The 17,387-nt window shown below is 39.6% G+C and overlaps 1 protein-coding gene across 4 annotated transcripts in view; it reads left to right on the forward strand.

Annotated features, from left to right (window-relative positions):
• Positions 1-15,369, forward strand: part of PTBP3 (polypyrimidine tract binding protein 3) — a 48,140-nt gene extending 32,771 nt beyond the window's left edge. For all 4 annotated transcript variants that reach the window (XM_083420179.1, XM_083420176.1, XM_083420178.1 and 1 more), the window contains 8 exons: positions 252-426; positions 2,163-2,237; positions 2,839-2,978; positions 3,587-3,620; positions 4,999-5,091; positions 5,604-5,820; positions 7,678-7,755; positions 9,608-15,369. In XM_083420179.1, the coding sequence (XP_083276305.1) occupies positions 252-426; positions 2,163-2,237; positions 2,839-2,978; positions 3,587-3,620; positions 4,999-5,091; positions 5,604-5,820; positions 7,678-7,755; positions 9,608-9,740 (945 nt within the window). In that variant the 3' untranslated portion in view covers positions 9,741-15,369. The remainder of the gene's footprint in view (positions 1-251; positions 427-2,162; positions 2,238-2,838; positions 2,979-3,586; positions 3,621-4,998; positions 5,092-5,603; positions 5,821-7,677; positions 7,756-9,607) is intronic.
• Positions 15,370-17,387: the final 2,018 nt, after the last annotated feature.

Raw genomic sequence — 17,387 nt, forward strand, 5'->3', positions numbered from 1 at the left:
TGATGGCATGTGGTGGTAATATTGTAAGGAACCGTATGAATTGATGCCGTTCTTTAAGACTGTAGTGAACATTAGAGAATGGACTTGGAAAAACATGGAGGAATGGCACAAGAAATGTTCACTAGCTGCTTGCCCCTTCTGCTCTACCCAAAACATGTTCAAGATTGCTAAAAGGATTATCTTGCATATATCAGTATTGTAAAAGATTAGGACTTCATAAACTCAAGTCAGCTCTTCTGTCATCTTTACAGGCTCTAGACGGTCAGAATATCTACAATGCTTGCTGCACTCTTCGTATTGATTTCTCCAAGCTAACAAGCCTTAATGTAAAATACAACAATGATAAAAGCAGAGACTTTACTCGTTTAGACCTTCCTTCAGGTGATGGACAGCCTTCCCTTGATCCCACTATGGCTGCTGCCTTTGGTAAGAACGCTTCATTTCTCTGTGTGTGTTTATTTTATGTACCAATTTTCTAGACTGTCCTTCATTAAACAAAGGAACTTAGAGCGGTTACCAGCATCATATCAACAGACAATGTATAGCAATAAAATACAATCCTTAAAACTAATAGCTAATAATATAAGCAGTTCCGGGGGGGGGGGGGGGCGGACAACATCATTGGCAACATCAACAGATTTAATCCAAGATTTCCAATATTTATAGACAGCTTTTCACCACAAATTGAAAGGCAGCCCACCAGTATTTGCATACTAGAATTCTTGCTAATCTAGGTAAAAATGGTGGGTATTGTATTTCTGTCTTTGGTATCAGTATTCATGCAGGTTGTGTCTGACTGAATAAGTGCTTTGTTGCTGGTTGCATGTATAATGAATTACAATGGAAATCGGAATTGTGAATAAATGATTAATACCTATATTGCCAATAGTAGGAACGGTACCAATCCATGTATTATAGGTGTTTAATATATGGTGTTTTTGCTGTATTTGTGTAACTGCCACATTGTCACTAAAGATAAGGGGTGAAGGAAGCTGCTGAGTCTGTTTAGATTGGCAGGACAATTTACAGCTGTTTATGTAGCAATTTGCATCTAATTAGGTTAAGTATCACAGTTCAAGTGTGTGAGTATACTTCAGGAAATGTAGCTTGAGTTTCTCTGATCAGGACTCTCTCTGCATATTATAAATCCCAAATATTTATCGTCTAGTTTTTTTATATTATGCCTCAATTTAGAGCAATATTTCGACCTAAACATTCAGAGTTATTTCGCTGTTGGATTTTGCCCTAAGTAGTGAGAGCTGGGAAAACTATTATGATTTGGCTGAAAATATATAATAGTCAGATTTTTCTTTCCTTCCCTCATAACAATTTCAAATCTGCCACAGAAAAGGAACAGCATGAATTGGACTGCTATATGACAAAAAGGAACACTACCACCTGTTAAGCTTATTTTTAGTGCATTGTTGATTTTAATTATATTTTGTTCCTAATTGTTTTTACGGATAATTTCATTGTTCTTGTAAACAGCTCTGGGTTTTGTTTTCTACAGTCTGACAGTATATAAATATGCAATAAATAAAGTCATGAAACTTAAAAAAATAATAAGACAAAGGGCTGGTGTACAAAGCTGATTCTTGAGCTAGATTTTGGATCCTTGTGGCGCAACCTTATACACATCTACTCAGAAGTAAACCCTCCAACAACTTTATACTGTGTAAGCCACTCTTGTGATCTTCAGATGAAAGGTGGTATATAAATTAAATTAATAATAAAAGACACTTACTCATAGGTAAGGTATAGGATTGCAGCCACACTTTGTGAGCTGAGTTGTGCAAATTGCACAGCTGCTATTGATCCCATGATTGCTGTATCCTCTTGAAGTAGGAACAACCAGCACAGACACATGCAGGCTCTACAGCAGGCACCCCCAAACTTGGTCCTCCAGATGTTTTGGGACTACAACTCCCATCATCCCTAGCTAACAGGATCAGTAAGGGATGATGGGAATTGTAGTCCCAAAACAGCTGGAGGGCCGAGTTTGGGGATGCCTGCTCTAAAGTGACTAAAAGCACCAAATGTGTGTATCCAACCCCTGAAATAAGTGCCAGGTTAATTTAGCAGGCTTTAGAGGAATTGAAATTGCTTTCTGTTTTCTCTAGCAGTTAATCTCTTGCACTCTCATTTAATTTCTCTTTTTTTAGGCACTCCAGGTATCATCTCCTCACCATATGCGGGAGCTGCTGGTTTTGCTCCTGCCATTGGGTTTCCTCAGGCAGGCAAGTCCTTTTCAGTATGCATAAACCCTGTCTGTTATTGGTCTGTCTGTTTGCTTTTGTTTAAACAGATTAATTAAAATGGGCACTGGAGTAGACAAAGGACCTAGCACGCCTTTGTGTATGTAGGCCATGGTACTGTCAGAAAGCAGTGTCTTTTATACTTTTCTGCCCTTAATTTTAGTTAGAGAGCTTGGGGCATTTGGGAATTCATCTATCTTTGGACAGGAAACTGTTTTTTACCATGTTAAAGTGAATCATTGTAGTGGGGCTGTTCTTTTTGTACCTGTATTTAACAACGAGCTGGAAGTATGAGAACTCAAACCCCCAATATACTGAAATAAATCTTAACTCACCAAGAAATGGAAAATCCGTAAGAATGGGATGGTACAGTTTTGGTTTGTCTTATCAAGATAGGCTGCAAAGATTTATTTGTGGTATTTTAACCAGGTGAGGAGGAATACATAGCAGGCCTTTGCTTATTTATGAAGCATTTATTACAGAATGTTTTGCTCTGAGCTTGTGCTTTAAAGTGAGAGATAAAAATTGAACTGCCATGTACATCTTCTGAAATATTTCTATAGATCTATTTTGACTTTTCCAGGTCTCTCCGTCTCAGCTGTTCCCAGTGCACTAGGTCCTCTTGCAATCACCACCTCTGCTATGACTGGGCGAATGGCTATCCCAGGAATGACTGGAATGCCTGGAAATTTCGTTTTGCTTGTTAGCAATCTCAATCCTGATGTAAGCCTCATATATAGTACTAAAGTTTATAACATAAACATAGTTTGCAGTTAAGCTTATGGCACTTAACCCAAAATCTATACTAGAGATTGGATAATAACCAGTATTAGCAATGAAAAATATAACTAAAATAACTTTTCATGATGTATATATACAGTGGTACCTCGGGTTAAGTACTTAATTCGTTCCGGAGGTCCGTTCTTAACCTGAAACTGTTCTTAACCTGAAGCACCACTTTAGCTAATGGGGCCTCCTGCTGCCACCGCGCCGCCGGAGCACGATTTCTGTTCTCATCCTGAAGCAAAGTTCTTAATCTGAAGCACTATTTCTGGTTTAGCAGAGTCTGTAACCAGAAGCGTATGTAACCTGAAGCGTATGTAACCCGAGGTACCACTGTATATATATTTAGAACATTCTGGGGCAGGGGATGTTTGAAGTAATTTTACTTTATAATAGCACTTTGGTTTACCTAATATTGTATTTCACGTATCTATTCATGCACTTGCTACCTGTTAAGGTTCTCTGGCAATCCTAAAATAATTGACGCACCTTTTCTTTTTAATACATTATGCTTGGTTAAAAAATATTGCCTTGTGATTTTTTTGCAGGCAATCACACCAGATGGGCTCTTTATTCTGTTTGGTAAGTTGGTTTGTGTACAACACCAGATTAAAATAAGAAATATATTAGCTGAGGGACTGGTTTTTCAAATTGTGTTGGTTTTAAATTCCACGGAGTTGTCTACATGTGGCGATTATTTAACTGTTAGGCAGTAGTTATATCTTAGAGCAGGAGTGAGGAACCTTTTGAATCTCATCAACCTTCTGAGGACCACGTGCCAGTGATAGACTGGGCAGAATTGGGCAGGGCAACAAATGTGAATTTTACCTTTGTGCATGAGGCCACTTTCTGCACACACTGATACATCCCTCTGTATTATCCATCCAGACAAGAAAGAGGCATTATCAGAGGACACATTCGTGCAAAAGAATTTGGGGGTGAGAAGTATGGGCAGTGATGAGTGTGGTCTGAGGAAATGGGGCACATATTGGGGACAGTTACAAGGTCCAGACATGGGTGGCACTGTGGGTTAAACCACAGAGCATAGGACTTGCCGATCAGAAGGTCAGCGGTTCAAATCCCCGTGATGGGGTGAGCTCCTGTTGCTCGGTCCCTGCTCCTGCCAACCTAGCAGTTCGAAAGCACGTCAGAGTGCAAGTAGATAAATAGGTACTGCTCCGGCTGGAAGGTAAACGCCGTTTCCGTGCACTGCTCTGGTTCGCCAGAAGTGGCTCAGTCATGCTGGCCACATGACCTGTAAGCTGTACGCCAGCTCCCTTGGCCAATAAAGCAAGATAAGCACTGCAACCCCAGAGTCGGCCACGACTGGACCTAATGGTTTACCTTTACCTTTACAAGGGCCAGACAGGCCTGCTGGGTTGTATTTTTGCTCCTAGATTGAGGTTCCCATTGAGGTTTTAGAAATAATCTGTCTCCCCAGTAACTAGTAAATGGATACGTGTCTAGATTCTTTGCTAGTTCTTGCTGCATTCTCAGCTGTATTCATTGCAAACACTGATAATCAGATGCACATTATGTGCTTCTTAAACATATATGTACTGGGCCAAGTAAATGATTACTTCAGGATGGAATAATTGAGCTGAGGATAAAACAAACTCTGGATCTATGCATTCATGTGGAAGATGTATGTATTTAGTACACTCATCATATTTGTGCAATGCCTGGCTCTATTTCTAACAAGCTTCACCAGCTTCCTGGTTGTTTTTTAAATGTTCTCTTTGAAGTGATCCTTAGCATGACGTGGACGTGATACTCCAGTGTTGCATATAAAGGGTTGCATTCAATTAAGTTTTACTAGGAATAGAGATAGTGAAATTAATAGAACTAACTTAGTCTTGGTTATTCGTTCCATTGGATCAACTTGGTTAAATAGTAGCCAATAACTTGAATGAGATTGGTGCATAAGGTGTGTTGAAAAATACTTGTTTTGCTTTTGCAGGTGTTTATGGTGATGTCCACCGTGTAAAAATCATGTTTAATAAGAAGGAAAATGCCTTAGTTCAGATGGCAGATGCAACCCAAGCCCAACTAGGTAATAACAGTGTCACGTTACAGTTTGCACAGGTCCGATTGAAGAGCGCCTACTGCTCTTGGAGTCTTCATTAATGGGAGGGGGAGGGGATTTTTGCTGGTTCCTCTATTTCACCACCTCCTGTATTCTGGGGATTCCCCCAAACTTGTTGAGCAGGTTTTCAGGGGGAAATGAGTCTCTCCTCCACCTTCGTTAAGGGGGTCTACTGTGAATCAAAAGCCCTTTTGCAAGCGGAAGGGACCAAATGGATTAGATCCATTATTTTAACTGTCCATGATTAATTTGAAAGAGGTATTCAGTCGTAGTAGGAAACACGTTTGACTGAAAATAAAAAGATGTGCTGGAGTAGCAACATGTGCTTTCAGAAGCTCTCTTGAAATGTACAACTGTGACTGAGAATAAAGCTGAGTTGAAGTGTGTCTACTCCTCACTTATTTGATAACTGGGGCAAGCATTTTGGAAGCACACATTCAGTGGAGTAGCGTTCCATCTGTTCTCTTTCTTGTTTTTAGCCATGAATCACTTAAATGGACAAAAACTATATGGGAAGGTGCTGCGTGTCACACTCTCAAAGCATCAGACAGTACAGCTTCCTCGTGAGGGGCAAGAGGATCAGGGTTTGACTAAGGACTATAGTAATAGCCCTTTGCATCGCTTCAAGAAACCCGGCTCAAAGAATTTCCAAAATATCTTTCCACCATCTGCCACTCTGCACCTATCCAACATTCCGTAAGTATCTGAAAGTGAACAGGGCTAGCCCAAGTGACTTTTTCTCCTCTGCAATCATATAACAATAATTAATTTAAATGGAGGACAATTTGCTGCTCTTCCATGACATCTGAAATCCCTTTCCCAGCTGGCCCTGGACATGAACAGCTGACAAACTGGAACGTGTCCAGAGGAGGGCAACCAAAATGGTCAAAGGCCTGGAAACGATGCCTTATGAGGAACGGCTAAGGGAGCTGGGCATGTTTAGCCTGGAGAAGAGGCGGTTAAGGGGTGATATGATAGCCATGTTCAAATATATAAAAGGATGTCACATAGAGGAGGGAGAAAGGTTGTTTTCTGCTGCTCCAGAGAAGGGGACACGGAGCAATGGATCCAAACTACAAGAAAGAAGATTCCACCTAAACATTAGGAAGAACTTCCTGACAGTAAGAGCTGTTCGACAGTGGAATTTGCTGCCAAGGAGTGTGGTGGAGTCTCCTTCTTTGGAGGTCTTTAAGCAGAGGCTTGACAGCCATATGTCAGGAGTGCTCTGATGGTGTTTCCTGCTTGGCAGGGGGTTGGACTCGATGGCCCTTGTGGTCTCTTCCAACTCTATGAACAGCTGGATTTGAGAGGCAGCAAAGAGCATGGCACATCTGAGTTGCAGGACAGCTCCTCTAAACAAGTTGTGTTCTGTAACAGTCTGCTGCATGACTTGCAGGTTTTGTTTACATGACAAATAAAACAAGTCAACTTGTAGGCCATGGCCTATATACAGAGAAGCCATTTGCTCATGGGCTGGAAATAAATTCTTTTGTTCCAGCAGCAGCAGCAGCAGCTTGCATCAGGAGATGCTGAAGAGTTGCTTCAGAAGCTGTAATTGTCTGCATCCTGGGTGGAGTTTCTTGTGCAATAATTCCATGGATTTTAAGAGCATCTCAAACATTTATGTACAGCCATCAAGAACAGCAGAATTCTGAAGTAGTCTAATACATGTTGCAATAATAATAATAATTTATTTCTACTCTGTTGTATTGTGTTTTTAATATTCGGTTGGGAGCTGCCCAGAATGGCTGGGGGAACCCAGCCAGATGGGCGGGGTATAAATAAATTATTATTATTATTATTATTATTATTATTATTATTATTATTTATTACATAATTACATAATTCTCTATATAGCAATGGTTTTCAGTCTCTGATCTAAACTGGTCTGGATTATGTCTGATTAATTGCTCAAGGGAATTTTAGATTCCTAATACTGGGTGATACCCTACGTTACTCATAGTCAGAGTTCTATCCATTGTAAACAATGGAATTAAGTTATGTCTGTCTATTTATTTCAGTGACTCTGCTCTGAGTATTGTTTAGTTACAAATCACCCTGGAGTGGGTGGGGTATTAATGGCATAATCAAGGTTAAAGAAAATATTCAACACTGAAAAAAGTAAAAACAGCAAACCCACATTCTTCCACAATAGTACATAATAAAAAGACAGTCCTACAACCTGTCAGAGCTAAGAAGGTTACCTCATTCAGAGGAATTGAAGTTAAACAAAATATTACAAATTCTGCCAGATAAATTCGCATGTAAGAGGGGAAAAGAGCCCAGAGAGGTTGGTTGTTTACCCTTTCTTTGTGATGCCACTAGAATATAAGAAATCCAGATTATCTGTGAAATGGGAAAAAGCCCAAAGGGGTGTTGTTGAGCTCTGTTTCTGGACAGGTAGCCATGGTAGTAAGTTAAAGCAACACACCTTAAAAGCTAACCAGTTTATTTTGACATAAATAAAAAAATGTGGTGGTGGTGGTGGTAGTTGTTGTTGTTGTTGTCGAGACCTGGATATTTAGCTAACATGAGGGATTTAATCTATTACAGACCTTCTGTCACAGTAGATGACCTGAAGAATCTTTTTGCTGGTACTGGATGTATTGTGAAAGCCTTCAAATTCTTCCCGTAAGTATCCACTGTAAATTAAGTTTTTTAAAGCAAGGAATTCATCCATTGCATTCATACAGATGGAAAATACAGATGGAACATGAAATTCAATACTGGGACTTAATCCGGTGTGTGTGTGTGTGTGTAATTATATGAACTTGCACCACTTAAATACCGGTAGGTCCTTTCTCTTACACATAATTTCCTGTAAAGAAAGCTGCAGAAGCTGAGAAGCTATAGCTGGAAGTCTTTGGTTCAGCATAATCTTGCACTAAGCAAGGTTCTGGAAAACTGATGTGTGGAAGGAAGGGAGACTTAACCAGCTAGCAGCTGAGCTTCTTGGTGTTCATCTCTTGAGATGAAGGCCAAATAAAAGACCAGACATGAAATGCCTACAGATTGTACCATATCATACTGTGTGTTTGGAATTGTCTTGTGGTTCTGTTTCACTGATTATCTGTCAGAGATGAAGCTGAGGAGTGCTGCTCTGATGAGGAATGGTGGGAACCTCCCCCTCCCCCTGCTCCTGACCAGGATCCTGAAGCTGCCCAGGAGCAGTATAGATTTGGAACAGTGGTTTGCAGAGGGGCATAGTTTTGAAGACAAAAGTTGGAAAGAACTGGGGTGTGAACAGCAAAGTGAAGAAGAACTGGAAGAGAGAGAGATAACAGACTCTCTCTTGCTGGAAAGTATTCAGCATATCAGTCCAAGGTCACGTGGAGCAGGCATGTCCAACAGGTCGATCGTGATCTACTGGTCGATCACGAGATGTCCATGGTCGATCCTGGTCGATCGCGTGATCATTTGCGATCGTACCCCCACAAAAAAAGAAGCTTAACAGGTTTGCCTGCGCTAAAAAAAAAAAAAAAAAAAAAGCAGCTCAACAACTTTGGCTCCCCCCCCCCCAAAAAAGCACAACAACTTTGCCTGGCAATGACCGTGGGCAGATCACAGCCAGTATTTTTATACAGTGGTGCCCCGCAAGACGAATGCCTCGCAAGACGGAAAACCCGCAAGACGAAAGGGTTTTCCGTTTTCAGAGGCGCTTCGCAAGACGAATTTCCCTATGGGCTTGCTTCGCAAGACGAAAATGTCTTGCGATTTTTGAGGGTTTTTTTCATTCCCCAACCCCTTTTTCTAAAGCGCTAAGCTGCTAATAGCCTTTTAGCAGCTAATCCGCTAATCCCTTAAGCCTTAAAAAGCCGTTAATAGCCCTTAAACTGCTAATAGCGCTAATCCGCTAATGGGCTTGCTTCGCAAGACGAAAAAACCGCAAGACGAAAAGACTCGCGGAACGGATTCTTTTCGTCTTGCGAGGCACCACTGTACTATGAACACAGTCATACCTCATGTTATGTTTGCTTCAGGTTGAGCGTTTTCAGGTTGCATCCCGCGGCGACCCGGAAGTACCAGAAAGGGTTACTTCCGGGTTTTGCCGCTCGCACATGCGCAGATGCGCAAAATGGTGTCATGCGCAGAAGAGGGTTGTGTTCCTTTCAGGCTGAAAACGGGCCTCCGGAACGGATCCCCTTCGCAACCAGAGGTACCACTGTAGATCGCATTCTCTTGGGAGTTGGACGTGCCTGATAAGGTGGCTGATAAGGAGGGAAGTGGGTGGAATTCTTAATTGGGAACACCTTTATTCCGAGAATGAATGCTTTGTTCTTTTGCTGTGATCATTAAAGACTCTTTAAATGCTAAGGGACTCTTTGCTTTGTCCTGCTTATCTACGGCCAGAGGGAAGGAGGAAGATGGGTCCCCGGAGCCTGACATTATCCTGAAACTTAGTTCTAAAAGTGCACTAAGATTTTGGGACGTGAAGAACTCTCTAAGATGTGGTTGGGATTGACACTTTCCTTTTCACTTTTAGAAAAGACCGCAAAATGGCTCTCATCCAGTTGGGCTCTGTGGAAGAAGCAATCCAGGCTCTTATTGAGCTTCATAATCATGACCTTGGAGAGAACCATCACCTCAGAGTTTCCTTCTCCAAATCTACAATCTGACACTTCTGTGACCTTTTGCTTTTTAAGACTCTACCCACAATTACCAGTAAAATTCAGACAAGAGACTGGAGTAGCCAAAACCAACGCTGCGTCCTTAAACCATTAAACTTGTGTGGCTCATGTGTATTACTTTACACAGTAAATGAATCAAGGGATGATTTTTCATATCTTCTTCTGTTTAAATGGCTAACAGTCCTCCACGAAATTTTCTTCTGTAGTATTTAATAACGCAACATTTTCAGTAGAAGCCCCTCTTTTGTTTTTAATGATTTCAGAGGCATATTTTTTTGGTTTTTATTCCAAAACAATGTTACACAACATTTCTGTGCCCCGTTAAACTATCCTATCAAAATAATGTTTTCAAATAGATCTAGTGGATTATTTTAAGCACATAGAGTGTTCTGTGGGGGATTTATTTGACCCCTTAGCTAATAATTTTAATCAGTACCTGTTGAACATATTGGAGGAAAGGCAGTGCCTTCTTTTTCCATGGAGCAAGGTAATTTTTTTCAAATAAATTGTGTAAATGACACAGGTACATTATTTTAATGTGATCATAGTGAAATTTTAAACTAGGTATTGAATCATGGTGTGAGAGACCACTAATTTTTATTATTATGAAATGCTGTGTAATAAGATTTTGGAGAAAATGAAAGAAGAAATATGTCCTGATTTCAAGTTTTGTACATTTCTTTCAGAAAAGAAAAATGTTTACACTCATAAGGAAAAAAAATTCAGGTCTGTCATATGGTTTGACAAATTTTTAGAAAGGTTATTTTTGGTAAGGTCTTGTTTAAAAATATAAAATTAAACCTCAAGGGTTTTTTGTACCACTATAATCTCTAATACTTAAATCAGAATTACTGTGTATTTACTTAATTTCTTACGTGCCTTATTATGTGCTTATAATGATACAATAGTTAGAGTTTTATCTGAAGTATCTTTAAACTGTATTGTGGCTTGGTGAGATTTTTTTTCCTTTGTCCTAGTTTTTAAACGCTTGGTGATTTAAAAAAAAAAGTTTTAATAAGTAATAGTCAAATCAGATTTTTGGTGCTTTGGTACAGGGGTGGTGGTGGGGGACTAAAGATAACTCAATGCACATCCTTATAGGCCTCACAATATTTTGGAGGTTGCAGTTGAGTGACACCACTGTTGGGTTTTAAAGAATGTTCTCCAGTTTCTGCATGGTATCTAACCTGTAGAGCCATTGGCTCTTTGAGAATATTTTGCCTCAGGATTCCTTTTCACCCAACAGTACTTGCTTGCTGTACTAAATGTGGACTGGCTTTCCTCCATAAATATCACAACTTCAATACTGAATGTTCACTCCTCTTTGGATGAGATGCAATCTTAACTATTTTTTGTGAAATCTAGGCATACACAAATTATTTCTATGATTGTAATACAATGTTTTTAGAGGTGTCTCAAGATGTTACGTCTACTGAAATTTTTCATTGTTTTGTAAGGTATTCCTCTCAAGTAAGGGTTATTAATCCTTAAATTGTGTTGAAGATGGACACAGAGACTTAAGAAGTGAAATGGAGTGTAATGATTTGTAGCTCTCAATTCTGCTTTTGGATTTTTTTTTTTTTAGCAAATCAAATTGCTCTGTGAAGACTGGCTGTTGGTCAGCAAAAAGAATTCCATAGCTTTAGATCTAGTTTGAAAGCTTCTTTTAAAATGGTAACTTGGTAACTTATCTTTGAGATGTCAGCTTCTTGATAACATCACTGTAGGATGAAAGGATAGTCAGTAAGACATTTTTGCAACCTTATATAGCTATATTTGTGTCAGCTGGCTGATAAATCACCTTTGGACATTAAATGAATGTGTTCATTTTGTCACCCGATAAGAGTGTGTGTAACGGTAGACTAACGTCCAGTAATAACTGATCCCATATTCAAAGTCCACCACTGCTTTGCAGCTGTTTGAAAATAGCATTTTAAAACACCTAGAATACCAATATCTTCTTTTGTTTTAGCAATGCAGTTTGATTGGTCCCAAATTCCAGCCTAAATGGGTCTCCTTCATTCCATGGAACCATGACTTCAAGTAAGCATGTTCAAGATGACAGCCCATTTAGGTGTGTAAATTAAATAGCTTTTTGGATTTATACCCCCAATCAATATAGCTCCTCTTTAGAATAATTTGCTAAGTTACCTTTTAATCTTGGTCACCATGTGTTTAATGCTGCTACAAAGGGGACGTTATTGCAGTTGATGAATGTACCTGAAGTAGGGGAAAAACAAGTTCTGAGAATGAGCATTAGCATGTATAATATCAAGGGTGGGGAGTGTTTGTGTGTGTGTTTGTGTGTGTGTGTGCGCGCACACACGTGTGCTGTGTGAAGTTTCCTATATGTATGCTAATACACATTGCAAGCATTTAATTTATTGACTTAACTAATCTAAAAACAAAACGTACCTTCATAATGCTTAACAGAAAAGTAAATGGTTAATCCTAACATGAAAGACAGCTTCACTTAGTCCCGAGAAAATGCCCTTTCTAGACAACGTGTCGTTGTAAGTAGTCATTTCTCAGCTACTTTGAGTTGTAGGGCGTACGGTTTATATGCTGGCAAACTTTTTTTTTTTGAATTTTATTTTGGATATACTCAACATATTCTGTGTGGTCTTGTCATAATTATGTTATATTCTGTATTGATCATCTTGGTTGTAGTGCATGTGTGTTCAATGATTGGGTGGTTGATTTCATTTTTGAAACTGTTTCTCCATGAGGTGCAAATACGAGAAATGGCAGTACAGTACACACTTTGTTTGCATTTAAAACAGTAATTCCATTTACAGCAATAGCTAAGCTTGATTTCCCTCCTCCCCAAAGAAACTTAGTCCCACAAAGGCAGCACTTTCTGGCCCCTTTATTCTTTTGCTGCAGAACTCTAGCATCTGGTCTGTCACCATTTAGCAGATCTACAGTGAATGTCCTGCAAGATTAAGGTGTTCAAGAGGATGTTGTTAGCATCCCTTTGTGAAAAAATATTTGACAAGATGTTTAGTGCAGAGTAACTTACTTTTCCAGACTTACTTGGATCTTTGCTAGCATTCCTATTATCAACTGAATTTTCTCTCGCCCGAAAGCGGTTGCGATTTTAAGCTGCGAGTGGCCCTTGCTTTCAAAGTGAATCCTGTCTGTGTCCCAGTCACCTGTGTGCCAGACATTTCTGTCACCTGTAGAGTATGGGATAGGTGTTTAAGGCTTTGGCCAATGAAGTCTTTGAAGAATGCTGGCTTTTAATAACATTTAAATATTTTTGCTCATTATGCAACCTCAGCAAAGGTTCCCTTTTAGCATTTTGGGCGAAGGAAATATTTTTCTCAGTTGGAAGATTTGCAGTTTCGTTCATTGTAAGAAAGAAATGCTAACAAATCAAATTAAGGGATATGTAACACACAGGAGCCAATGTGGTTTATAAAATAAACAAGCCTAAATCTCCTTGGTGTTGAGAGGCCAGATTTAAAAATGGTATTTTAAGTTACTTAACTGATTAGTCACCTACAGTTGCCTGTGATTCTTACTTCTAGAGGTGAAGCCATTATAGCTTTCACAACCGAAAGACAAAACTGCTGCTAGCTTTTGGATACAAACTGGAAGGGAAAACTGGCTCAGGAAGGCCAGAGTGCATAGTTACAAGGCTTCATGTCTTGCAGTCTTTGCTTTTTAGCCCCACGAAAATCTGGGGAGAGGGGCTTTTAATACTCTAATGAAATTTTTGATTGCACCGTTAAATCAACTAAGCCCATCCAGACACTTTTTGCAAGTTACAGAACTTCAAAGATATGCTCATTTTAAGCCTTGGCCCCAAAACTTGGTTGCCTTTCGTGTCTCCCACCTGTTGCACGATTACTGTGCTTGGAGAATTTATTGAGGGCTCGCCGTGCCTATATCTTATCTCCGAATGTAGCCTTGAGTTGTCCACGTGGCACCTCTTTTTCCCAGACGGAGAGATTGTGCAGTGGAATCTTGTTGCTGTAAAATAGAGCAGAGCGTGTGAATTTTGCGGTGAGCGAGCCTATCTAACTGCTACACTTTTTACTATGACCAAGAAAGAGACAGCTGGATATGGGCTTTTTTTCTGGGAATGACAAACCTGAGATGTGCTCTTTCAGTCTTCATCCTGTTATATGTAGTATGTACTGCTATTTTCAAAGGAGAGGGGCTGAGTAGTTTACTGTATTAAAGCCATTTTTATTTGCCTTGACTTTTTTTTGTGGACTGGTAACTCTGAACAAAACTGTCAGATTTAAAACAGTTGTGCTGAAAACTGTTCAGGTCGCACAGAGATTTTCTTGAAGCAAACTAACTCCTAATTGTCTTTGCAATTATCTGTCTGTGGTATATGAGACTGTTCTTAATTTTTAAATCAAATCTTAACAATTAGGAATTATTTGAAAAAATTTAAAACTTCGAAGATTTAATTTCAGGGTTTTTACGAAGAAGAAAACAATATGGGACCAAAGTTTATGTGCCTTCAGTAGTCTTGTGTAATTTTTTTGCTATCTCTTTCAGTCTTTAGAATAAATACTATTGTTTTCAAGAAAATGTGTATTTATATAGTAAAAAAAACACACCAAATGACCCATGAACTATCCATATGTGCAGTCAATTGCTAACTGTTTCATTTGGGTTTAGTATCCCTTCGCTTTATACCATTATAACATGAATCAGGCTGCACCACACAGGAATTCATGTTCAACTCTAGGCATGTGGCTCGTGGTTGTCACAGTAGCTTGCAACTGGGACATTATTAAATATTGAGGATCTTTGTATCCAGAAATCCTCAGTTATAAATGAAGAGTGCATGCTTTGGTAGAATTTTCAATTCTTGGATCTATGTGCAGTATTAGGAATGATAGTGAAAAGTCTAACCAGCGATGTACTTAGATTCATCTTTCTTTGACCATGTTTTTTGCTGTTTTCCAAATTCATTCTCCTGTTCCTGAAAACAACTCATCCCGGTCTCAAAATACAGTTGCTGACCAAGCAAATTGTTGTATCAGATTTGTCACCTCATTGCAATGACCAAAGATTGTCTGCTCTGGTTTTACTGAGACATCTTGCCAGTTCTCTCTCTTTCTCAAGCGATTTTTTCCCCTGAAAGACTCGGTGTAAAGTGGCCTTTTATATGAATGTTATTGGTGAATGGACTACTTAATGGGAAATTAGATTTTTTTAAAAAGAAAGAAAGAAAGAGAAAAGCGAACCAAATGTAATGGCATAAGGCAAGAGGCTGATGGAAAGAGAGTGCTGTGTTAAGAGAAAGAATTACAATTACAAGAGTCAAAACATTCCCTTTTCATGTCTTCACCAATCCCTTTTTAAGTTTGTAAAAATATTCATCTAACACAAGAAAATGCTGTAAATATTTATAACAACATTTTTTACCTGTCAAAAAAAAAAAAAAGGTTTTTGGGAACAAGTATAAAATGGTTTTTATATTTAAAGAAAAAACATCAATTATCTTGTATATTTTGATAAGCAACAGTACCAGCTTTCATTTGTTAAGCAGCTTGTGGCAATTGGAGGGGGGAAAGGATTTCATGTTGTTGAGATGACTTGATGTTATAAATGCAAATAAGTTGAAATATTAAAGAAACCTATTTTCTAACTGCGTAGTGCATGGTTAATTTGAACTTCTGTACACTGCCGGATGCTCCATTCCTTTTTAAGTTTTGTGTATTTGATTATTACTTGAGTATCTATACTTAACTCTTTTTCTAACAACTCTAGTTGTAGCATGCCTCTTAATAAATGTCATGACATCTGTACTCTCAAATTTTTCTGCGTTCTTGTCTATTACTTTGGGTTCCCCCCCTCCCCTCTGATTGTAAAGCTAATGTCTGTCTCTCTTTTGTGTTCCTTTCTTCTATTGGCCATCTGCACTTACTTGCTCTCTCCAGATTATGTTTAAAGTCTGTGACAAGCTACATTTTCACAGAGCATCCTTATGTTTTAAGTAACATCACATAGTTTTAAAGAAACAAGAAGAGGCTGACTCTTGTTTCTCATGCACAGGCAAAACAAGTCTTTCAACAGTGCTATCCAACAAAGGCATTGCGTAAGCAGAATGACTTCCACTTGGGCAATCACTTCCTCCCCTCCCCCTCATATACCCCCCATCTGCTCTGGAAGTTTAAGGGGAACCCTCGGAGCATATATGTGTGCGCATGCAGGACACATGGGAAAGGGAAATTCTACTTCAGGAGAAGTCATTTGTGGTTACTTTATTGGCTATAACCCAATATGAACAACTGAGCAGCTTCAATACTTTACAGAAGTCAATTTTCCAACGTTTTCTGCTGAGCCACTCACCATGACTCTTTAAAGCAGGGGTCAGCAAACTTTTTCAGTAGGGGGCCGGTCCACTGTCCCTCAGACCTTTGGGGGGGGGCGGATTATATTCTGAAAAAAATAATAACGAATTCCTATGCCCCACAAAAAACCCAGAGATGCATTTTAAATAAAAGGACACATTCTACTCATATAAAAAAACACTGATTCCCGGATTGTCCAAATTTAGAAGGCGATTGGGCCGGATCCGGCCCCTGGGCCTTAGTTTGCCTACCCATGCTTTAAAGTTGAGCCTTGTTGAGATGCTTAAGGAATTGCACTACCTTATTTGTGCCTCTTATTTAATCTAAACATTTATTTAATACCGGTAGATTTTTTTTATTTAAAAAAACTACATACTCCCACCTTTCTAAGATGCACGAATTACATGTTAGCTCACGTCATGTAAAACTGCAAATAAAAAGTATAATATCACCAAACTCAGCAGGAAGGAGCACGACACATCACAAATAGTTTTCCACTGTCAATAACTCTGCCCTTCGCTGGCTTGCAAAAACTTTGTTCTGGCAACCTTTTGTCAACACTCAAAAGATGGAGCCATCTTTGCCTCCTGAGGTATGGCATTCTGTAATACTGGTACAACCACCAGGAAGGCTGTATTTCTTGTCCCAAGCAACTGTACTTTTCCACAGCTGGCAGGATACCAAAAAGGGCATTCCTGCAAGATACGAATAAGTGGGCAAGTTGATATAGGAAGCAACACCCTGTAACCGAGCCAGGTAGGGCTTTACAATGTACAAAAACACTTCAAATTATTCCCGGGTAGAAACTGGTAATTGGTGCAGGCATTGCAGGGCAGGTGTTCTGTGAGCCCATGGGGTTATCAGCTGCTAACATCACTGGAAAGTACATTGCACAATCCAGTCTAGATGGTGCTAGAGCATGTTTTGTTCTAGTTGAGCCAGACCTCTGGAACGGGCACAACTATCACACCAGCCTGAACAATGCAAAGACACACCTGGCCCCTGGCACCCCCTAGGAATTCTCCACTTCTTCAGAGGCACTGCCACCCCACCCAAAGCAAGTTGAATCTCTAGTCCATCTTCCTGATCATGGGAAACTTCTGTCTTGTCTGGTTTATTTCATAGAATAGAATCATAGAGTTGGAAGAGACCACAAGGGCCATCGAGTCCAACCCCCTGCCAAGCAGGAAACACCATCAGAGCACTCCTGACATATGGTTGTCAAGCCTCTGCTTAAAGACCTCCAAAGAAGGAGACTCCACCACACTTTGTAAATTTATGAGTCCTCATCCAGCCCATTTATCACCTTGAG

Source organism: Podarcis tiliguerta, assembly GCF_965153285.1.
Source record: "Podarcis tiliguerta genome assembly, chromosome: 17".
Classification (NCBI taxonomy): Eukaryota; Metazoa; Chordata; class Lepidosauria; order Squamata; family Lacertidae; genus Podarcis; species Podarcis tiliguerta.